General features: G+C 33.4%; 1 protein-coding gene across 6 annotated transcripts in view; it reads left to right on the top strand.

Moving 5' to 3' along the window:
- The window catches only part of LOC143225445 (uncharacterized), a 29701-nt gene extending 5169 nt beyond the window's left edge, over positions 1-24532 (top strand). For 4 of the 6 annotated variants that reach the window (XM_076454880.1, XM_076454883.1, XM_076454882.1 and 1 more), the window contains 7 exons: positions 2241-2267; positions 4172-4210; positions 13709-13840; positions 20033-20165; positions 20703-20803; positions 21979-22170; positions 23810-24532. In XM_076454880.1, coding sequence (XP_076310995.1) covers positions 2241-2267; positions 4172-4210; positions 13709-13840; positions 20033-20165; positions 20703-20803; positions 21979-22170; positions 23810-23851 — 666 coding nt within the window. In that variant the 3' untranslated portion in view covers positions 23852-24532. The remainder of the gene's footprint in view (positions 1-2240; positions 2268-4171; positions 4211-13708; positions 13841-20032; positions 20166-20702; positions 20804-21978; positions 22171-23809) is intronic. The other 2 variants (XM_076454884.1, XM_076454885.1) reach the window with 2 other exon arrangements.
- The last annotated feature ends 344 nt before the right edge of the window (positions 24533-24876 follow it).

Genomic DNA, 24876 nt, shown 5'->3' with positions numbered 1-24876 from the left:
GAGAGCTGAGAAAGTGTTATGTTGTTGCTTATTATTGCATGCAAAGTTTAGATAGGGTTATTTACAAAAGACAAAGTTTAATGTACAGCAATGTATTATATAAAAATCTGAAAGTCTAATACATAACGTTTGTTATACAAATTATATACATAGTAGTATTGAAGGCTGTACTTCTTGCATGAGATTATCAGGGGTTGGCATGAAAGTGTGTTTTTGACAAATATTTCATAATTTTTCTGTGGAGTTTTGTAAAGTGCTGGAAGATTATTTGATATCACATGATCACTATGTAATTAAGTATAATGGATTACCTGTGAAAGAAACTACCATATTGTTAATAGTTACACCCTGTATGAGAAAAAGATATATTATTAGGTTTGAAGTACTTGTTTATAAGTTGTGCAGTCATTGGCTTTGAAACAGTTTATGTAATTTCTTATCTTCAAAGCTTTAAGGAATTTTTATGAGTTATAACTTAACATCTCATCAGTCCTATATTAGAAGCTGACTAATAGATATTGAAATACATGTGGGATTTTGTAAGAGTATTTCTGAAAATAGAATAAAAGTAAGGCAGCAGTGATGAAGGTAGGAGTTCTATTTACATTGATAATAAGCATTTAGAAGGGGTTGTCTACTGATTCTCACTAGCACAGAGACTCTTCAGTTTTGTTAATCTTTAATAATTTTATATTATTTACATCATTTTGAAATGTGTGATTTCTTACAAATTCTAATGTTATTTTCCATATCTATCATTATTTGGAAAATCAGGTAGAGGTTAGTATAATTTTAATGACTTGTATACCATGAAGTGTAAGAAAATAATTTTTCCAGTACGAAGTTGGTATACATTATTTACAAGTTGATGCATTGATTTCAAGTAATGATATAGAAATAACACCAGGAAGTATCGGTATTTACTGTTTATGTGGTAGTTAAACATTAAAGTGTTTTGGTATATCTAATTTTCAATAGTTCCATAGACCGAGTATGTTAAAAGAATGTTGATGCCTCATTATATCACTTTGTCCAGTAATGCTGTATATCTAATAGCCTTATATCTTGACAATATCTCTGCACATAGTTTCTGTTGCTAGCAGTTCTATTGTAAGGCTGTAATGTTCAAAGCATACCACTTGTTCCTGCTGACTTTCCAAAATACATCTGGTAGTATATGAGGAGGACAACTTTCCAGTACTGCTTTGACAAGTTTAGTTGCAGAGAAATTCATGGCTGTTGCTTTTGTAGACTTGAGTGGTATAGCTTTATATGAAATATTATGAATATCTGTTTCATTCTTCTGTTGCTGATGATTGAAGGAATATGTTCCTTTTTGAATATGTTTCATACTTTTCCTTGGGGTGGTTTTATCATTGAGAAAGCACTTAAGGATAGGTTAAAATGGTTTCATGAGAACAGACTGGAATCCCTTTCATTCTCTATGATTTTTAATTAAGTAAACAGAAGCTCATGCATTTTGTCATTCACAGGGATTGTAAGTAAAAATTGTGTAACAGTGCACAATATTTGCTAGTTTTATTTTTAATTCTACTATGTGTAGTTAGCTTGTTTTTATCAAATATCAGAATTCATCACCTAAAAAGAAATATAAATTAAATTCCATTTATTTTACTTTGCTTATTAATTATTTCTTCAGACATTCCTTGATGTAAGACTTCTCAAAAAGCCATATTATCTATTCAGAATCCAAGTCAACAAGTTTTTACAAGTAATTCTGGTAAACAAAAATTAATGAAACTTCCACATTAGTAATGCTTGATTCTTGAAAGTTTTTAACCTAATTTTTCATAAATGTATTCAAAAGAATAATTCGCATTATTAAAAAGAATTACTTATCATTTGATTCAATACGTTAAGTATTAAGAGAAAAAAACCTGACATTTTTTTGGTTTTTACTTTTAATGTAGTACTACAATGTGCCTGAAAATAAATTAAATTATTTTAAGTATCTTGAGATATAAAAGTTTGAATCTCCATTAGCCTATTATACAAGCTGAATAAACTGACAAAGGTATATTAATCTGTGTTATACATAGTTAACTCTTGGTGAAATATTTTAGTCAGCTATGCAGAAGGTTAGTGAGCTGGTACTGGTACTTGAAGTTCCTGTGGTAAAATACAAATCATAGTTTTGTGTAAATTAAATTATTTTTGAAAATGGAAAGTGATGAGTGTAAATAAATATATATTGATGATGATTTTTTTGTTATTTTCAGTCTCATTATTCATATTCTTATCAACAGGTACGTAACAATTTTTTACCTGTAGTTAACTTAGTGTTTTAAGACTTGCATGGATAAGTTATTCAACAACAATATATTAAGTGTGTATTAGGCCTAACAGGTAAAATCTTTATGGTTTATAGTAATATAAATTATACTTATTACTTTCATGTACATTCTTAGCTTTGGACCTCGTCATTAAAAACATACAACTATTTATATGCAGGTACAGTCCAGACTTGCATACCAGTCAATGTGACATAGTGGTCAATCTTTAATTATAGCCATTTTGTTTCAGTTCCAAATATTTCCTTCTATTTTATGTTTGTTAAATATCCACTATTATGGACACTTGTATTGCTTCCAATTGGGCTTGTGGTCACCTATTCCTCAGTCCCAAGCAGTCTCTTTGAACTCAGTATTGTGGCCTCAAAGGCTGGCTCTCAACTGCCACGACCCAATTGTGACCTTTCAGTTAAAGTGAGACCACTACTATACAGTGACTGACAGCAGTCACATTTTGTAGATGTTAAAAACCAGGTGGCCATCAATGTTTCCTATTAATGTTATGCTAATCCAACCTGATGCTTCACACCTCATACTACACTGAGGATCATGCATAAGTGATCAAACAAACAGTACAGTTTCACATTTCTTTAACTTTGACATTTCTAAAACTTCTAGTTTGGTGTCTCTTTAGTCTTATTGTGAACAAAAGATTTGTTCAAAGGGTAAAATTCACCCATTCATCTAATGTTTTGTCACCTTTCCCTCTAGTTTGCAGTAAATAGAGTTCTGTTTTTTTCAGCCAAATTGTCTTTGTTCTATTGACAGAAGTGGCAGAAAGCTGCTTAATAATTGTAGTGTCTTTATAACCAGGTGTCACTACATCTATACATAAACAACAGCATTATGCCCTGGCCTCTGATACTGTGTGGTACAGGGAAAGTCACGAACTTGATTGTGCTATATGTATCTGTTAATCAAAAATGCAGTATAGAATTTTATATTTTAGACCATAAATGTAAAAGTAGATATGTAAAGATATTCTGTATCAAACACAAAAACATAGAAAGGTGAGTATTATGGGTGAGTTGTAGGGGTACATACACTCTTCCTTTAAGGACTCAGTCTGATCCTAGAATTTACCCCATGTGATAACACCTAGTAATATGGCTACCCCTGTATGTGGATAGTAATTGCTGACCCATAGCTGACCAATAAACAGGGCTGGATTGTATTTCATTACTTTTAGCTTACAGAACTTTGTTGTTTAGAATATCAGAATTATTTCTATTTAAAAAAATAGTATGCATTTATCTATGTTATGTATATATTTATGTATATTACTGGAATTTACATTACAATCAGTAGCTATGTATCTATGTTAACTTGTATTAAAAGCACCTGTGTTTTTAGCTTTATTGCTGTTTACTTACAAAAATATACTTGTTTTTGAATGAAAGATATTTCAGTTTCAAGACCTGTGTTTTTAGCTTTATTGCTGTTTACTTACAAAAAATATACTTGTTTGTGAATGAAAGATATTTTAGTTTCAACATTGTCACTCATTCTAACAGTATCATAATCTCATCAAGAGTTGTTTTTCAGTGACTGATTTATACTGGAAAACATTATAAAACTAAATAAATTACTAATCACCATGGAACATAATTTTATTGTCAGCATATTGTATTAATTTGGTGATTAGTCATATTTATTATAATTTTCACAGTTTATTATAAGTTAGTTCATGGTGTTTTTATCACATATATGCTGTGAATTATGTACTGGTTTAGTTTTCCATGTTTTGGTATATTTCTAAAGAAATTTAACATTAAATTTTTTTTACAAGAAAAAACAATTAACAAATCCAATTTTTTGCATGTGTTTCAATAATAACAGTAAATATTTCTACATTCTAGCAGCCTCCACCACCACAGTATTCTGGTCCTTATCAGCCTGTAAGTTTTGTGGTTTTGTTACTATTTTCTTCTTAGTACCACTTTAGTAGAAATTGTTTATTTCACAAACTTGTAGTAAAGCAGTCAATAACATCTGTTTACACTTTTAAGAGTGAAAATAATTGTTTTATCACACAGATGCTATTTGACTTTGAGATAAAAGTTTTGTACTTCTCTGAATCCATAATCACCTTATGCAGCTTTTTTATAAGTAGTTACTGATTGTGGAATTTACTTAAAACACTTTAATAACCTCATAATTTACATATAAACATATGACTACATAAAGTGGATGAATATAGATTTCTTTTGAACATTTGCCATGTTACCTATTAAGCAGAATTTGGCTTGCAAGAAAAAGGTTATTCTATGACCATATTGGTTGAAGACTGTTTGTATCAGTGAAAGCCAAATAGGCTGCTATGTTATAGATCAGATGTGCTGTTTCAAACTGAAGTAGCTAGTATTCTGTAGACTAGGTGTACTTTTCAACCCTTTAACAGTGGGAATGTTGTAGGTAATAGTATCAGTTGATGATTGCTGCCATCTAACAGTTAACGTCAAACAGGCTAGTATTCTATAGACTAGATGTATTGTTTAAAGCCAAACAGGCTAGTAGGCTACAGACTATATATAACAATAGATAGTCAGATATACTAGGTATTTTAGTCAAAAGTGAGACAAATTAGTAGTTTACAGGCTAGAGTAAATGTATCAGTGAAAAGTTAGGTTGACTTAATAGAATATGAGCTAGGTGCAATGGTCAAAGGTAAAGCTGGTACTCCAGATAACTTGGAAATATCATTTTATATAAAACCCTTTGATGTTGTAGTGTAGCCACACCTGAAATCCTGTTATGTGAAACTCCCTAAATATTTTTGCTTTTTATACATATGTTACCAGAACTTTAAAAAAGTGTTCAAGACAGAAAGCTTTAAGTAACAAAATGTTACTGTTAAAAGAGGATTTTAACCAAATATCGTAATTAGAGCATCTAAGAAGTGTAGTAAAGTTTCATTGTCAGTGAAAAATACTGAGTTAAGGTATATTTAAAAAAAATGAAACAAAAAAAAAACTAAGTTTACCTTTTATTCCAAGATTAACAGATTAGTTTATAGATTTTAAGGCTAAGTTACCTGAATGATCACAGTCAACAATTGTTATATGTCTTAAGGCATGTTGGGATTAACAATTTCATAGTGTCAAAAGATTAGGTTTAGCAGATTGTTATTGACTTTCATTGACATAGTATATCATCATACATTTACATTGTTGAAGATACACAACAAAATATATCCGTTAAAAATGTTAGACCTACATGGGTTTCCTTTGAATTTGAAGACTGTATCAATCCTGTTATGATTATTTGAAAATTCAGAACTCAAATAGAAAAAAATTACAAATTGTAAACTGCAGCAGAAAAAAGGAAATTGAAACAATAGGCTTATGAACAAGATTAATCAACACTTTACACCTGCATTGTCAAATTTCATCAAGGGTGCTGCCACCTTGAAATCTGAAGAAGGCAGTTAAATCCTCACTATTTTACATATACATATAAGTAGTTAAAAGGATGTCAACATATCACAGGTTTCTATCATATTCTTCTGCAACACACTTGATGGTCAACTACAACCTTGATTTACAAAGGTGAATTGACTGTTTCTAACAGTTTGAAATGTTATTTTGTTTCATCTCATTTGTCAAGTAAATTTACAAGTACTTCTCTCCACGTAGATAAGTTTCTAACCTAAATTAAATTGTTTAACTTAAACCAGGAGAACGTTTTTTGGAGACGGATACATTGGACAGATTTGTGTTTGCCATATTATTGATGTATGCTTGTCAATAGTAAATTCTTCATTGTCAGATTGTGTATTTACTAGTTAAGCATATAATGGGTCCTGGGGACATGATAAGCCATGTTGTCAAACCTTAATGCATTGGCCATTCATCATTGAGTTTTCAAATAGTAATCAGATGATGCCCTCCCACATTGTCATGGTCTACATGAATTTCCAAGAAATAAAATATTCGAACCATAATACAATTATAAAAATTTTAAGGTTGACACATTTTGCTAGAATGTTAGTTATACTGGCAGAAACTAGTGAAAATAAAAATTTCTCAGATCATAAAAATCTTGCTTTGCCCAAATTTTTTATGAACAGTTGGTTTACAGTAAATAGAAATATTTTTAAGCCTGGCCGAAACTACAGACTTTGTTATCAGTGAAAAGCAGAACAGACTAGTAGGTTACAGAGCAAATGTATTGATTAAAGACCAGAGAAACTAAATATTTTGTGATGATGAGAAACCCACTTGAAGTAAAAATGTATCTCAGGATGAATGGTATGGGTATTAACACTTTTACTAATAAAGCAGAGAAGAATGTTTCAACCTTCTTAGGTCATCTTCAGGTTAACATTTGTTAACTTAAAAACCAAAAAATCATTAATACTAAGCACATTTCAAATCATGTGTATACTTCAATAAAACAAATATTGTTTTGTTTTTGAATTTTGAGCAAAGCTACTCGAGGGATATCTGTGCAACACAAATATCAAAAGTTATTTACTGAAATGTTTATTTTAAAAGAAATGACATTCCCCTTCTTTAATATCTGAGCAAACTTGTGTTTAAATCTCACTTCTGTTTTACAGAAATAATGTTAATTCTTAGATTAGATACAAAAAATATGATTTATAGTTAAAAACAAATTTTTAGCAATAAATTTCCTTTTAAATAATTCAAATCATATTGATTTTTTTTAAAATGTACAGTTGAATTTCACTTTGTTGACCTGAAGATGACCTAAGAAGGTCAAAACATTGTTCTCTGCTTTATTAGTAAAAATGTTAATATCCATACCAACCATCCTGAGATACACCCCTCGGTGTGGATTCCTGTGCATGGTGAGGGGACCTCCCGGGGAAGGTTCTGTTTTTTCAGGTTACCTCCTGTGGGATCTAAACATCCACCCACGTGTTTTCCATGCGTGGCGACCCGTGAAGGGGAGGAGAGGATCCTGGTGGTTGAGGGGTCCAACCCTAACACACCACTTTGGCCTTGAATTCCTGTAGACGGGTGGCCTTTGGTGGCCCCCCTTGGGTCAATTGGCTGGTCCACTTGAGCTAGGGTCAACCAAGTACCAGTGTTGGAAGTTCTCATTGAGCGTTGTGGACATTGTGTCGTATGCTGGTGTTTGGGTATTGTGCTCACGAAACCTTGTGTTGCTGTGGTGTCATTGCTTGACATTGTAGTGCGTCCCCTCATTGGGCTCCATGGTGGGTGGGGTTAGTGGGCACTGAAATTTTCCTTTTTCCTATGGATCCTCCAAATAAAAATTTAAATAAAATAATGAAAAAACAGTCAAAAGGTAAACGACCACGTCTTGAAGACTGATCAGCAATCTTCAACATCTGTACCACCAGTTGTACCTCATTTTCTCATCCTACATTCTCTTTCAGAGAAACCTTTAGGGCAAATGTCCCCCTTTTTTATTCAGAAGGGACTGGAGGGACTTGCTGGCTCTCCAAAATCAGTAAAGAAGCTTCAATCTGGAGACATTGGTTGAAACATCCACATCCCAACACAGTGAACTCCTCTTGAATTCAAAGGCAGTTGGGGATATACCTATTGAGGTCACACCTCATGCTACTTTGAATTCATCACAAGGGGTTATTGTTGAGAGGGATTTGAAGAATGTCCCCGATTCAGAGATTCTCACTGGTTTCTCCACTCAAGGAGTTTCTGCAGTGAGGCACATCTCCACTTGCAAAGATGGAGTTACACTGCCAACAGATATCCTCATTTTAACATTTACATCACCATGAGCACCTGCCACCATCAAGGCAGGTTATCTAAATTGCAGGGTGCGGCCGTACATTCCAAACCCTCTCCGATGTTTCCAATGTCAGAGGTTTGGTCACTCAAAGATGTCATGTTGTGGTTCCCTGACATGTGCTTGTTGTGGTGGCAAGGACTACAATGCCTATGAGTGTGAAACAGACCCACATTGTGTCAACTGCAATGTTTCTCACCCTTTCTACTTTTGTTCTTGCCCTAAATGGTTGGAGGAAAATGAGCTGCAGTGTTTGAAAATGACTCATAACATTACTTATCCTGAGGCTCGGAAATTGCTGTCCACCACTTCATCTAGGACACATGCTGCTGCACTTCGTTTCACAACTACAGTGGGAGTACAGACAGATCTCTCTGTGCCTCCAAGAGAATCGTTCTCAAAATAAATAAAAAGCCTTTTGATTTCCATGGTTAAAAAGGTTGATGAATCAACTTCTACACCAATCTCTGTTCCTCTCATACATTCCAACAAACCCCATGATCCACATCCTTTGGTTCCAGGTACAGGCATTTCTTCAGATACATCTTTTTCTCCCACTCCAAGATGCAAAACAATCATTTGCTCACGTCCTCAGTCACTGGAGTCCCCTTCCAACAACAAAGACATGCCCAATTGACCCAGGGCAGGATCCATAGACGTCAATAAACCTCCCCCGAATAAGGACAGTAAGGAAAAAAGACGTTGTTGTAAACAGAAGGGTTCTCCACCCAATTCACCTACACATCATTAAAAATGGACACCTTGATACAATGGAACTGTCAAGGTTAACATTCTAATCTGGATGACATCAAAACACTGATTGCTTTCTACCATCCTGTATGTCTTTCCTTACAAGAAACATTTCTGATACCTGCCAAAACAGTCACCTTTCGGCAGTTTTCTCTGTACAGAAATGACAGGCTGTGTGATGGACGAGTACATGGATGGGTGGCACTGTTGGTTGATCAGCATGTGCCCACCTTGCCTTTGTCACTCAACGCACCCTTGGAGGCTGTAGCCATCCATGTTTCCTTGAGTCATACCATCACTGTTTGTTTTCTCTACCTGTCAACTGGAGATACATATAATCAGTCAGACCTTGATGCTCTCATTGAACAGTTGCCACCTCCCTTTCTAATCCTGGGGGACATTAATGTACACCATCCCCTCTGGGAAAGTGCTGTTATTGATAGGAGAGGTCGCTCTGTAGAACATATGCTTTCTGATCACAACCTTTCTCTTTTCAATACTGGTTCTTCCACTTATTTTCATGCACCTTTACTGTTATTGATCTCTCAGTTGGCTCCCCTTCATTATTCTCCCATTTTTTTTTCATGGAGGGTTGACAATAATTTTCCTATACTTTTGAGAGAGACTGGCTGTGGTCGATGCCACCCAACCAGCTTGCCACGGTGGAAGCTGGATCAGGCAGACTGGTCCATTTTCACTGCTCTTGCAGAACTTGATCCTGCCATCATCTGTCAGCCATCAATAGACGACTGTGTGGCAGCAGTAACTGACTATATTATACAAGCAGCTGCTCATTGTATTCCTAAAACTTCGACACATTTTCCACTATATCCTCGTCCGTGGTGGAATCCTGCCTGTCACATGGCATGGTAAGCTCAAAAACAGGCCTGGGATACTTTCCGTAGATATCCCACACTTTCAAACCGCATGGCATCCAAAGGCCCGTGCACATGCTAGTTGGGTGAGACGTCAAAGCCAGAAGGAATCTTGGATTAAGTTCACAATTAGCATATCTTCTACCACCAGTTTCAAGGTCACAAGGGACAGGGTCCAGAAGGTCAGTGGGCACTACAATTCTGCCCCCTTCTCGATCTTACTCTCTGATGGCCAAGAAGTAGCTGATGTCCGGAGCATTGCCGATACTCTAGACAAAAGCTTTTGCCAGGTATCTAGCACTTCTGCTTGTTCCTCCACCTTCATGGCCATCAAGACTCAGGCAGAGCATTCACCTCTTTCCTTTTGAACTGACTATCTCTTTGACTATAATTGTCCCTTTACACTGGTGGAACTGAAACTTGCCTTTCATCATTCTGGCAGTACATCTGTTGAACCAGATGATGTACACTATGACATGCTGTGCCATCTATCTCCTGCTTCTCTTGATATTCTTCTCATTGCTTTTAACCAGATCTGGCAGGAGAATGTTTTTCCTAATGCTTGGCGCCAGGCTATTATCTTACCTTTCTCTAAGCCTGGGAAAGATCCCAAGATTCCTTCAAACTACTGTTCAATTGATTTGACAAGCTGTCTCTGTAAGACCTTGGAGAGGATGGTTAATGCTCATTTTGTTTGGTTCCTCAAATCAAACAACCTCTTCTCGCCCACCCAGTGTGGGTTCCAACGACAGCATTCCACCATGGACCACCTGATTAGACTTAAAACGTCAATCAGAGAAGCCTTTCTCAAACGACAACATCTTTATCAATATTCTTTGACATTGAGAAGGTTTCTGACACAACATGAAGGTATGGCATTTTGCAAGACCTTGATATATATGGGTTACGTGGCCATTTACTCATGTTTATTAAAAACTTTTTAATGGACAGGAGATTCCAAGTTCGTGTGCATTCAACACTTTCCTGTTCTTTTCTACAGGAACTTGGGGTCCCTCAGGGCTGTGTTTTGAGTGTCACACTTTTCAGTATAAAGATTAATGCCATCACTGAACAACTCCCTCTCACTGTTGCAAACGGGCTCTATGTCGACGACTTTTACATCTTGTGTCAGTCATCGAACATGAGATATATTGAGCGGTAATAACAAACTGCCCTCGATCGTGTACTGTAGTGGATTAGGACAAATGGCTTTAATTTCTCTCTCTTTAAAACTGTTTGCATGCACTTTTGCTGCCAACAGGGTATTCACCCTGAACCTGATCTCTGTATCGGTGAAGTTTCATTGCCTGTGGTCCATGAGACCAAGTTCTTGGGGCTTATCTTTGACCATAAGCTGACCTTTATACCACACATTAAGCAGCTATGGATCAAATGTACAAGAGCACTGAACATCCTCCATGTCCTCTCTACTACCAGTTGGAGAGCAGATCGATGTTCTATGTTAAAGATATATCGTGCTCTTATTCGTTCAAAACTCGACTATGGATCACTGGTCTATGGCTCTGCCAGACCCTTGGCTTTAAAGATGTTGGACCTCATTCATCATCAAGGACTTTGACTCTGCACTGGGGCTTTCCACACCTCCCCAGTTCAGAGCTTATACGTAGAATCTCGTAAACCTTCTTTGCACCTTCGCCGTTTGCAACTGTCTTTACTATATTCTTCGAAACTTTGTTCCTTACCAAAGCATCCCACCTAGGGTTGTGTTGTCCTTCCTCGGTGGGCCATACCTTTTCAGAACAGACAATCTGAGATTGCTCCTTCTGGCCTTTGTGTCCAGGCACAATTGGATGAATTGAGTCTGTCCTCGGATAACATTACAGTATTCACTGGTCAGCCCATCCCACCATGGCTTATTACAGTTCCCAAATGTGACCTTTCTTTAAGTCATTTGAGTAAAGCAGATACTCCCGATTGGAAGTACTGTCTTTTATTTACTGAATATCTTTCGAACAATCTTTCCATTCCAGTTTATACGGATGGTTCCAAATTATGTGACTCTGTGGGCTCTGCCATGGTTTGTTGCTGTTCAGTGGTTGTGCACAGAATCCCCTCTACAGCTTCTGTGTTCACTGCTGAACTGTATGCCATTTCTTTTGCCCTGGATTATATTGAAGCTAAGCAGTACTCAAAGTGCACTATTTATACTGATTCGCTTAGTTCTCTACTGGCCCAAGAATTACTTCATATTGGTTAACACCCTGTTTATGCTGATATTCAAAACCGACTGAACCATTTCTCATTGACATCTACATCTATCAAGTTTTTCTGGATACTAGGCCACATTGGTATTCATGGGAACGTGCTTGCAGACACGGCAGCTAAATCTATCTGCTCTGGCACTATCATCACTGTGCCTATTCCATACATGGACTATGGTCCTGTGTTCAAGGCTCGGCTCCATGCCAGCTGGCAATCAACTTTGAGTGAGTAACACAAAAACAAGCTTTTCCAAATAAAACCCTGTATTGGACTTTGGCCGTCTTGTTTCTGTAAGGATTGGAAAGAGGAAGTTGTTTTAACTAGACTATGCATTGGTTACAGTTTTCTAACTCATTGTTTTCTTTTATCTGGAACTGATACACCAGTGTGTAGTCTATGTAACACTCAAATCACTATAAGCCACATTTTACTTTCTTGCAATTGTTACGACTCTCAACGATGGCACCATTTAAACACTGTTTGTTACCAAGGTTTGTTTGTAACATTAGAAAGTGTTATTGGTGATGGTGACACTGTCCACCTTGATAAAATTTTTAGTTTTTTAAAGGCCATTAATCTTTTTAATGTCATTCAAGTGTTTTAAATTTATATGTTAAACCTTTTTTAATGTGGTTCCCTTTTAAGAATCACAATCTCTCTTGTTCGATTTCAAAAGCAGAAAATGACCATAACATTAAATAACTTGACACAAAGACTGGAAAGTCCAACTTCAGGTGGCTAACGCTGCTGTTTGAACTATCCGTTTGTACTACCCTTTAGTCATCCTGGTGAGTTATTATTACAATTTTGCTGCATGTCTTTTGAAACTTTTATTACTTTACCTTTTGAAAATGGCCATAATGACACATAACCTGGAACCAGGACTGGAAAAGCCAACTTCAGGTGACTGACAGTGGTTCTTGTACTTACCTGTTAGTGTTCCTGGTGGGTTGTGATAATTACCATTATGCTGCAGAAAGTCCTTTCCAACTTCTCTTACTGTAGTTTCTTTCTTAACATTGTAGACTGGATGTCAACATTGGTTTTATGCTATTTATGTTTTTAAATAATGTTTTGTTTTAACTTCATTTCCTTTTATGAATTTTACTACATTTACTTTATTTTTACCTTTTTACCGGACGTTTGGCGTGGATAGTCTAGCTGCTTTGTGTTATAAAACACTAAATCAACTGACCAATCATGAGATACAAACTAAATATTTGAATGAAAACCAAACTAATATATATAAGCTGGATGTATTGTGAAGAGCTGTACAAGCAAGATGTGTCCATGCAATTTTTATCATAATTTTTACTGATAACTGGAAGCATGTAAAGAAATTCTTAATATCAAGTAAGATTACATTTTCAATGTCTTGTTACCATATTACACTTGAGCTGTAATAATTAAAACAGAATTTTCAGATTTGTGCTGTTTGAAGACCACTGGTTACTTTTGGATGGTAAGGTTAAGTTTTCCTTCTGTGTTTGTTTGTTGTCTGGATTATAATTTAAGTTATAAGATTTAATTCTTATCACAAGTAAAGTACTAAAATTAATAAAAAGTTTTCAATTAGTCAATTATCTAGAACTTACTGAAGAATGAATGGAAGAAGTTCTAGGCATAGTATTAGTAACCAACTATGCTTTCATGGTATTAGGAACCAATCATACTTTTATTTCCTGATCTTTTGAGTAACCTTATTTTTAAAAGATATTTTTGTTGTGTTAATTAATCTAATTTTTTTACTTTTTAGCTTCATAAGAGAAACTGAGCTCTGAGATTAACATATTTAATGTAATTTAGGGTGCTGTGAAGAGTAACCATGGGCTAACAGGCACCTTGATGAATATTGGAAAGGAAGTTGGAAGTGTTGTAGGAAGTTTAGTTTCCACAGGTGCAAAGACTTTAAACCGTTACATTGATCATCCTTTATTGGTAATTTGAACCTATTATAATTTTTTTTGAAGAAAGTGCATATTTATGTTTTCATGTGCAAGTTAATTTAATGATACAGTAATGCCTCATTGGACACAGAACAGAAAATTTGAGCCATCTCTGAGGTCATTCATAGGTTTGATTAGGATGCACCACTATATTGATGTTTTCATCACAAACTTGGTAGTTACCAATACAGCTGCATTTAAGAGAAGAACACTTGGAGAACCAGGATGTGATCTGGTAGTGGGTAGGTTCTTTTATCCTTGGGTGGTAGAGGTATAGCTCTGTTCAAGAGTGAAATACATAGAAGACAAGAAAGATGTCATTTCACAGTAGGTAAGTTTTGTTATACTCTAGTTGTTAATGGTATAGCTGCATCCTAGAGTGAAACACTTGGAGAACAATAAGGATAAGAGTTGGTAGTACGTATGTTTCATTATTCTCAGATGATAATAATGTAGCTACATTTAATAGTAGAACACTTGGAGAACAATAAGGATGGAAGATGATAGTAGGTATGTATTTTTATACTGAGATGGCAATGATATGGTTGAAATGTCAAGCAGTTGAAGAGTGAAATGCATATTTTGACACTTTAACCATGGAAAATTAATTTTTTATTTTTCAAAAATCATTAGCTTCAAAAGTTCAGTGTAATGCTCACACCCATTTTAAATAAAATGGTTATGGAGTACTAAACCAGTTTTTATGACTGTTTCTAACAAATTTCAACTTAAATATTTTATTGATTTTGAAAAATAGGTGATTGTTACATTAATATATCACATTTTTTGTTACACTGTATTAAAATATTTTACTTACGAAAGAAATAATTTGTGTACTGATGTTACATTGTAATAAATATTGAAATAAAGATTTTATATGTGATAGTAAAACTGTTGGTAAGCTTCATACAAAATGTTCTTTTAAGAAAAATGTCTAACTTTCTAATACAAAATTTACATTTTGAGTATTATGCTGACAAGTCAAATGAAAAAGCTATATTATTATATTTAATGTGTAAACTACTGAACTTCTGTATAAATAAGTGGAATGTTATGTCTGGTAAACAATGCACTTCATGAAGAAAGAAATGGCATCCACTTGCTAAATGTTAAACAGTGAACTTCAGGTAGACAGAAGTGTGATGTCTTCATGTTAACTGCTGATTAGTTTTGTAAATTTTGTTTTCTCAGCATATTATATGTCATTTTTTAAAACTAATTTTGTATATAATGTGTGTGTTAATATCGCATGTATATTACATTCTTTATTTTTAATTATCATAAATATGACATTTTTTATAGAAAAATTACAAAATTAATGATAATTTCTGCAATTACAGTATTAGTCTCTTAACAGGAAGTAAAAATGTAGAGGTTAACTGATTTTGGATAAAAGTGCAAAATATTTGTATGATTTGGGAAAATCTTAAGCGTGTAAAATTCCATTAAGATGAATAATAGTATAGAATTATGGTTTACACTGAAGTTAAGTTAGTTGATAAAAAAGTAAGTTAACCCTTTCACAACTGGCTTACTATAACATACACAAGTTCATCTACTCCATATAACAATGTGATCTTTGATGCAACATTTGAGGTTTTTGGATGAGAGACTTTATTAGAATTGTATTCAGATTTTAGGTGATGTCTGGGTTTTTTAATTGGATATATTTAGGGTAATAAACTTTATTGCTTCAAGTCCTTATGTAAATATATGGACATAATTTTGTTTGTTTCAGTGTGATGATTCAAATTAGATTGTAGTCTATAAATATAGTTGTATTAAACAATGGTATTGGAATACAATCTTTGAAAAAAATTCTATATTTTGCTTGTAGTGGGTCAGAGTTTAGGATAGGTCTTTTAACCATTTTGTGACAAGCTTGGTATAATATACATGTTTTTCAACACACTTGCACATGTTAAGTATTTTCAATATAACTTTTGATAAAGCATGTTTATCTTCACAATATTTGGTAGACTTTTAGTAAAGATTACAAGTCCAATAAGATTTTTTAATGAAATATGTTTACGGAAGATTTGTTTGTGAAAATAGTCTATTTTGTTACTAGTCTGAGTGCAAAGTGATTTCATGTTATGATTAAATAAAAACAATTCTTCGTTCTCAAAATTCTCAAATATTATTTGTATAATATAAACTCCTAAATACATTTCAAATGTTTGTTTTCAGTAAGACTTTATGTTTTATGTTATTGTGTATACTTTTGTAGGGTCTGTTACTTAACCAACCTTGTGACAATAAAAAATTAGGAAGTAAATATAAGTTATTCTTTTTTCACGCTAGAATAGCTACTTATTATAACATGAAAATACAAATGTTTAGTCCAAGTATCTTGAGTCTCATAATGCCATACAGGAACATATACATTTTTATCATATTGATCTTCCAGTCATGTCAAGCATAACTTCCATTGGTGCAGTGCATGTGCACTCAGGTCACATATCCAATAATATGAAACTGACCTTTAGTCTTCCCTTCTTGGCTGTGTTTTAGTGGACTAGTATTTTGTAATATGCAGTAACATTTCAATTATTATATATTATATATATGTGTGTATAAATTACATTATGTAACACAAATTTTGTTCCTGGATAGCATGTGTAATTTCTTAATTGCTTATGTTGTAAAAATACAAAAAATGGCAATTATTCCCTTCAAACGTTGCTTTTGTTACCTGGATAATGAAATTTAGAAATTAACCAATTTTCTATGTAAAAATGTGCAAATTTGCACATTTTCATTTACATAAGTTCTGAATAAAACAATATATGAATCAATATTTACATGTATTTATACTAAAGTTATACAAAAATATTTAGAAGTGAGTAGTTTCTCAAGATTTACGACTGTAATGTTGATCAATTTCACGTATCATCCCTTAAATATAGGCTCCCATCATGTTTTCATTATATGCTCCTTGGTTGCGGCATTCAAAGTCCAGTATGTCTGTGGAAGCACTCGCCTTGCTCCTTGAGTATGCTACCATGTTCTCCTTTAATTTATCAAAATGAGTGTCATGGATATGGACTTTCAGGAACATCCAGCAGCCTATTTTGCCATAGTTCTTCACCAGAGCCTCAACCAGTTCCACATAATTTCTGGCCTTGTGATTTCCCAAGAAGCCCCGAACCACTACGACAAAGCTGTCCCAAGCTTTTTTTTTTTTTCTTCCTACTGAGCTTCTGTGAGAATTCTGTGCACTCCAGGATCTTTTTTATTTGTGGTTCAACAAAGACACCAGCTTTGACCTTTGCCTCAAACAGCTTAGGGAAGAAGTCTCAAAGGTACTTGAAGGTTGCAGATTCCTTATCAAGAGCTGTGACAGATTGTTTCATGAGACCCAATTTTATGTGCAATGGTGGGAACAACACCTTCTGGAGGTCCACTGATGGGTCACACTTGACATTGTGCCTCCCCACAGAGAAATCAGTCCGTTGTGGCCAGTGCTTCCTATTGTAGTGTGCTGCAGTGTCCCTGCTATCCCAAAGGCAAAGATAACAGGGAGGCTTTGTAAAGCCTCCTTGGAGACCCATTAGGAATGTCACCATTTTGAAGTCTCCGATAACCTCCAAATCATGCTCATCATACTTCAAGGCTTCTAGCAAGGTCTTGACACTGTTGTATTCCTTTTTGAGGTGTAATAAATTTTAAAAGATCTAAAATTTGTATAATATAAAATAAATAAATAAATAAATAAAAAGCATAAATTGTATTTTTTACCATATAGAGTTTTTTTGCAGGTAAAATGAGGTGTCCATGGTTTGTCTTGATCCTCAACAGACATGCTGAAATATGACTTGTAGACTTCACATATTTTAGCAGATGCTATCACAAAGTACTTTTTTGCTTTTGTCTTGATAAATTGGCCACATACGTAGCAGAATGCATATAGAGAATGATTGCAGCTTCTTGATACCATCTTTGATAGAATTAGAAAGGTCTATGTGTTCACTTAGGTAGCTGGAACTAAACTGAAGTCGTGAGTGGTGAGCCCGTGTACATATATATATATATTACTATGGAAAGTTTTAGAAAATTCTAAAAGATTCTTGAAAAATATCGTACATTCTACAACATTCTAGGAAGTTCTTGAAAAATATTGTAAATTTGAGAAAATTCTCTATCAGCTACTCAGAACTGAATCTACCTGGAATGTTCTGGAAAATAGTTAATTTGAAAATTTCATTACCTAGGTCACAAAAGCAAAGTTTGAAGAGAAAAAATAGTTGTTGTTTTTTTTCCATTTACTTTAGGCATAAGCAATTGGGAAATAACACTTTCTGCCCAGGAACAAGAAAAAGTAAAAATTTTGTTATGCAATGTTATTACTATTTAGAAATAAATTATTAAACTTATTTTTCTTAAAACATAGAACATAAAGTAAAGCAAACAATTAACTCTTTTTGCTACAACCTTTGTACTTGATTGTTGCTGGACATAGGTTGCTAACCTTTCAAAATTTTGCAAGTGGAGGATATCAAATAATTTTTTTTTTTAGGTTTTATATATACAGTTGAATGACCAAGAAATCATAAATAACTTTATTGATATTGTAGAATTCCACTATAATTTATTAAACTTAGTAAGATCTATTTAGATTTTAAAATTATGAAACTTTGAGCAGACTAAAGCACAATGTACGTCCTTGAAAACTTGGATCAAAAGAATATGGTAGCTTTTTCAAAGATTAATGGCTGAATAAAACCACTGTAGAAACATTCTAATCTATTGATTGGTTATTCACATGTTCTCTGCTGTAGTAAGAGTATATAAGGGACTGCTTCAAGAAATGGAAAGAGTTGAACAGGACCACCACATTTGATTCGGTACATGAGCCATATCTCACCAAAATAAAAAGATGTGAAGTTTTATTTTATATTGTAGCCCATCAACATTTGAGCTTCAAATTTTTATAAAATTATAGGCTCAGTATTTTGACATCATAAACATCTACTTTTGAACAATGCTGCATTAAGCATACCACATGACTTACCAAAAATCTATGTTTAAATGTATTCTTTTAATATTTACTTTTAAATTACGAAATTAACTGATATATAAATATTAAAATTTGAATTATGATATATAACTTGATTCAAAATTTATTGAGATAAATTCATAAAATAGTAATTGAATAAAATTTTGAATGCAAGTCAATAAACATGATGACATTGCCTTTGAATTGTGACCTGTTGTGAAAGGGTTAATGTAGCTGATAAAGGTAGTTAAATATATTTTACACTCTAGTTAAAGTAGTTGATAAAGTTAGTTAGATATAGTTTATTTTGTAGTTAATGTTGTTGATAAAGGTGTAAAATTTGTAGTTGCCTACCTTATAATCATGGCCAACCATAGTCCCCTACTCTAGCCTGTCACATTCCTAAATGTCCAAGTAACATCTGTCTACACATGGATGGATGTCAGCAACATTTACCAGACCATATTCTTATTGTAATGATTACATTTTGACCCACAGTATTGAGTTATTAGCATTTTAAATGTAACTTACCTGATAATGATTTCACATTAAAGGTTGAAACATTGTAATTATTAAAATCATAACTTGTGTACGGTAAAAGTTGCTGTTATATTTTTAAATTAGTTGTTGAACAGTTTATTGTTTAAAAATATCCAGCTGCAATAATATCTGTAAAATTTTGTGTACATGCTCAAAATCTACTTAATAGAGCTGTTTAACTGGCAACTTGTATATGCTTACCTGAATCAAGACAGTAAATATGTACATTAGTACGCATGTTGAAGTGTTATTTAATTGTTCTAAATGTTTGTTAGTTTCTTTAGTCCTAAGATTCTTGTAACAAAGGATTTTTCACTAACTTACAGCTGGATGGTTACTGGAATTTGCTAATCAATAATTCTCTTCAGAGACATGGATAACTGGAATAATAAAATATACATAGTTGATTACTTTTAGAGTCACAAATGAAAGGAAAGTCTTGAATTATTTGAAGATTATAATGAGAAATCATAATGCAGTAGTTTTGTTAAAATTAATCATAAATTAGATTCACTATCATATCTGTCTTTAATAGATGCATATAGGTAATGGAAATAATGACTTAGCTCTATGCATCCTACTTTGTTCAAACATTTTTTTCAATTTATTTAATAGAAAGTTAAAAATATAATCTGTTTCTTTCAGAAACTCTTACAAGCTGGTAATGTTGTACAGTTGGTATCTCGAGTGACTGGGCGCAGTCTACAGATTCTTCAAGCCCAAGATGGAAGATTGGTATTAGATGGACTTGGTGGAGAAGGACATCAGTTTTTTAACAGTATTTACTCATTACTGTTCTATTTTTTAACTATTGTACAGAACATACATTATAGTACAGGCTGTTTGTGTTTATTCTGGACCATTATATTTCTTTAACTATTGTACAGAACTTACATTATAGTACAGGCTGTTTGTGTTTATTCTTTACTGTACTATTGCTTTAACTATTGTACAGAATATGCATTATAGTACAGGTTGTTATATATAGATACATGAACGTATAATTCTTAAAAAAACAATTTGTCATTAAAAGAAGTCAAACACACACACACACACACACACAGAATTAAATTTGGAAGTGAAAATTACTGCTGGGTCATAGAAAATGAGTAACATAGAATAGAATAAACAATAGAGCAACTAAAATCACACACCCAACAGTGGAAGATAAAATAATATTCAGTGATAGTAAATACTTGGTTTATTTTGTTAGTGTATGAAAGTAATCTTACAAATATATGATTGTTATCTAGTGTTTTCTAGCAGAGTGGAAGTAAGAATGGCTTATTTAATGTATACTTAAACTATCTTTCAGCTCACTTCACAGTAATGAGAGAAGAAGATTGTATTGTTCAACTTCACAACAACTTCAACTACCTAGCTATCATCAATGGAACACTTCAACTACATTCAGCTGTCAGTGTTTATATTTTAGTCTACTATCAATATGTCTAAAACATACATAAAAGAAGAATGTATAATACTTAATATCTAGCTTGTACAATTCAATAATGCATGGATATGTTTTGGAATGCAGTATGAATTAATATCGGTTGTCCTTAGAACATTTTCATGTATATTATCAATTAACATATTAAATATTGGTGATTGAGGTCATAGCATTAAAGTAATGTATGGATAAATGGAATTAGTGAATAGTCTGCTATATTTCTAAGATTACAAGTAATTTACTGTAAGTTTTACTGTAACTTATGTATTAAAAGAAATGTTATATACAGGTAATACGAGTGTGAGAAAAGAAATTACTCTTAAAGTACACTGGAATTGATGACAACTGCCTGTTGTAGGAAACACACAAGTGTAGAGAATGTTTGAACAGTCTTCTGTTTACACTGGGGATAAAAGATGAAAGTCTTTTCAAATGTCATCCTCTACACGTGTGTTTTCTACGACATGCAGTTATTGTTCATTCCAGTATAGTTGTTGTGAATACCCTGCTTAAACAACCTATCAAAGAAAGTTACTATTGCTGAACTCAGTGTTAATATAAATTAGGAACTATAAGTTTAATAATTCAACATAAATTGGGTGATACTTCTTACAGGTGTTTTAAGGAGAGTGATTGGAGATGTTCTGTTCAGTAAAGGATTGCCATACCCAGGATATGAATGTATATTCACTATAAATTTAAGTACCAACATTCGTATAATTGTATTTATAACTGCACAGCATAAAAGTTTTGTTTTTCTCCTTTAAGTAAAAATTGATTAATTTTAACACGTTGGCTCCTAAGCCTATTTTGCTGATACTTTCCAGGGTCCCATTAGTTACTTTTTGTAGGAAGAATGTATATGTAGCCATTGTGTCCTAGCCAGTAAGTAGCCCTTCAAAAATAAAATAGAACAGGACGTATTGATGGGTCATGTGGGTTTTACTGGAAGACTATCATGACCAACCCGTGGGTTGTATGGCAGTCAACAAGTTAAAACAAAGTTGAACAATAATTCAGAATGCATAAATGTGTGATCAAGATTTTTAATGAGATATTTCTACTGTATCTTTGCTCATTTTTTTGACAGTGTATTTATCACAACATTTTGTTTACAAATTTTTTTACTCTGCCTGTTCAGGGCCCTGGAAATGTTGGAACTGGTTACTGTCGCTTTCAAGCTCGAGAGGTTCCTTTTGATAAAAATTTCATAGTCCTTGAATCAGCAATTGAAAAAGGAAGGTTCATGGCTGTATGCCCCAATGGAGTTATTAAGTCTGCCCTTGCAACAAGTTCCTCAGATAGAGACACCCATTTTGGTGTACGTTTAATTGTAAGTAGTTAGTCTTTGTTTATGTGTCTGCTCTTCTCTTAGCCTAGGTTGATTTGTGAACATTAATAAATGGCTGTCTAATTATGCATCTTACTTGCCTAATATTAAAATCTAAAATAGTTCTATTCATAAGAATTATCACTTAAATACACTAGTATATCTACACACCTAGAACATATTTTTTAGCACAAATGTCACTCTGTGGTTTGTGATGTAAAACAAATCTATGGTTAATTTATTTACACACCCAAAATCTACATCGTATCCTAGATGCTACTGCCTAACTTGTGACATACAATAAACATACAGGTAATACATCTACTCTTTCAGATTCTGCATCCAATCACAGATATTACTACCTGACTCAGGACATACAACAAACGTAAAAGTAATGCACCTACACCCCATCATATACAAAGGCATCAAGTATTACTGTAATATTTGTGATGTCAAAGTGGTTCTTATTACATGCCAGTAACATGACTATTAGTGACACTAATGTATAATGCATACTAGTTGTTTATCTACAGAGAATTGTAATGTTACATGTTAGAGTATTTATTGCTACCTTCTAATCAGTATAAGCTACTTGTGTAAAAATTAACCAGTTATTAATATAGCTAATTTAATATACCAGTATTACTGAGAATAAACTATGGACATGATAATCATTAATTCCCAGTGATGTCGAGTAAACCCACTTATAGAGAAATATATATGCAAAAATGCCTCGTTTGGGTTGAGAAAATATTTTACGTAGAAGAGCACACAACATTTCGACCTTCTTCGGTCATCGTCAGGTTCACAAAGGAAGAAAGAGGTACTGACAGGAAGGTGACCACATGTTTGGAAGGGGTTTTGTAACTGAGTGTTGGAATGTAGAGGGCAGTAGAGACACAACCCATTCCAAACATGTGGTCAGCATCCGGTCAGTCACCTCTTTCTTTCTTTGTGAACCTGACGATGACTGAAGAAGGTCAAAACTTTGTTCGCTCTTCTACGTAAAATATTTTCTCAACCCAAACGAGATGTTTTTCCATATATATTAATCATTAATTCCATTTTTATAATTTGTTAGGACATAGTTTTTATTGCCTGTGTACATAAAAATGTTTTTATGGCACTTGACTTGTAATCTGAGGGTTGTTAATTAGAATTTGGTCACAAAATTTGCTTGTTCTTTCACTTGTGGGGATGTTGTAATGTTACAGCCAATACCACTAAACAGTATTAAAGAGCAACCCATATTGCTGGTTGATGATGTTGACTTGCTGCCTTCCCACTAACCTATTAACTTCAATATTAAGGATAGCTAGAGCTAATATCTGTTGAGTAGCTTTAAAAAAACATTGAAAACAGACAAATATTATGTTAGCTTTTATCAGTTTGGTTTATTTTGCTGATTTTACACAGTTTTTACAGTAATCAATAATACATAGATTTCAAGTTTAAAAACTGGCCTCACAGGAAATCTTGTTACAGTAAATCACTTGTGTAAGAAGTTATAGCTCTCTAACTTTACATTCTCTGCAGGTCTGAGCTTTCACAGGGAAAAATGAATCAACTGTTGTATAACTGTGTGTCGCAACCTGTCATATTCCAAAATAAAGTAATAATTTTTTTATATCTTATCTTCCAGTTCAGTCCACATGGAATGCCAGCTGGAACAAAGGTGAAGTAGGGTGATGGTGCATATATATATTGTAACAACTACCCTTTGTAATACCAGAGTGATAACAGTAGCTTCTATAGTTATGAATTCTGTCTTTTCTACCTTAAGCTTTAATTTGTGTTTCTGTATGTTCAAAACCAGAATCTGATTTATAGTTTTAAGAAATATAAGTGTAATAGATCATACTTAAGGTAATTTATAAACCAGTCTTACAAGAGATATACTACCTTATGTTTCAAAATTTTGTAAAACCAGACACTGTGTTGAATAATTCAAAGTTTCAGTTTTTAATTATGTTATGACTGTCTTGACAGTTACATGGATAATAGTTTTTGTTTTCCTCTATTCAACGTGTATGTATATACGTACATAATATAAAAATTATGCTACCAGTTAATACTCTGCTTGTTACAGTTACATTCTAAAGTAGGTACTTTCTCCAACCTTCGGTGGATATTTTACAATAATGCTTAATATATTGTCTGATAGTTTATAAAAATATTAACATTATATTTGTTATTCTGGCAACAATTCATCTGATTGCTTGTCTGTGTTATATTCACTGTTTAATTGTGAGTACAGTTTGTGGATATTGACAGAATTCTTCATTCTGAGATATATATGTATCATTTATTGATCACTAGTTTTTTCTTGGTGCAAATAAAATCTTTATGGATATTTTAACATAAATATGTGTTCCTGATTTATTTTTCTCTCATGAACTGATAATACTGAAGTACCAAAGCTACACTATTGGATGAAAGTCTGATTGGTATAAAGATGTGTTCCTGATAATACTGAAGTACCAAAGCTACACTATTGGATGAAAGTCTGATTGATATAAAGATGTGTTCCTGATAATACTGAAGTACCAAAGCTACATTATTGGATGAAAGTCTGATTGGTATAAAGATGTGTTCCTGATAATACTGAAGTACCAAAGCTACACTATTGGATGAAAGTCTGATTGGTATAAAGATGTGTTCCTGATAATACTGAAGTACCAAAGCTACACTATTGGATGAAAGTCTGAT

The sequence above is a fragment of the Tachypleus tridentatus genome, chromosome 9, assembly GCF_004210375.1.
Source record: "Tachypleus tridentatus isolate NWPU-2018 chromosome 9, ASM421037v1, whole genome shotgun sequence".
Taxonomy (NCBI): domain Eukaryota; kingdom Metazoa; phylum Arthropoda; class Merostomata; order Xiphosura; family Limulidae; genus Tachypleus; species Tachypleus tridentatus.
This window is presented reverse-complemented; position numbering and strand designations above follow the sequence as displayed.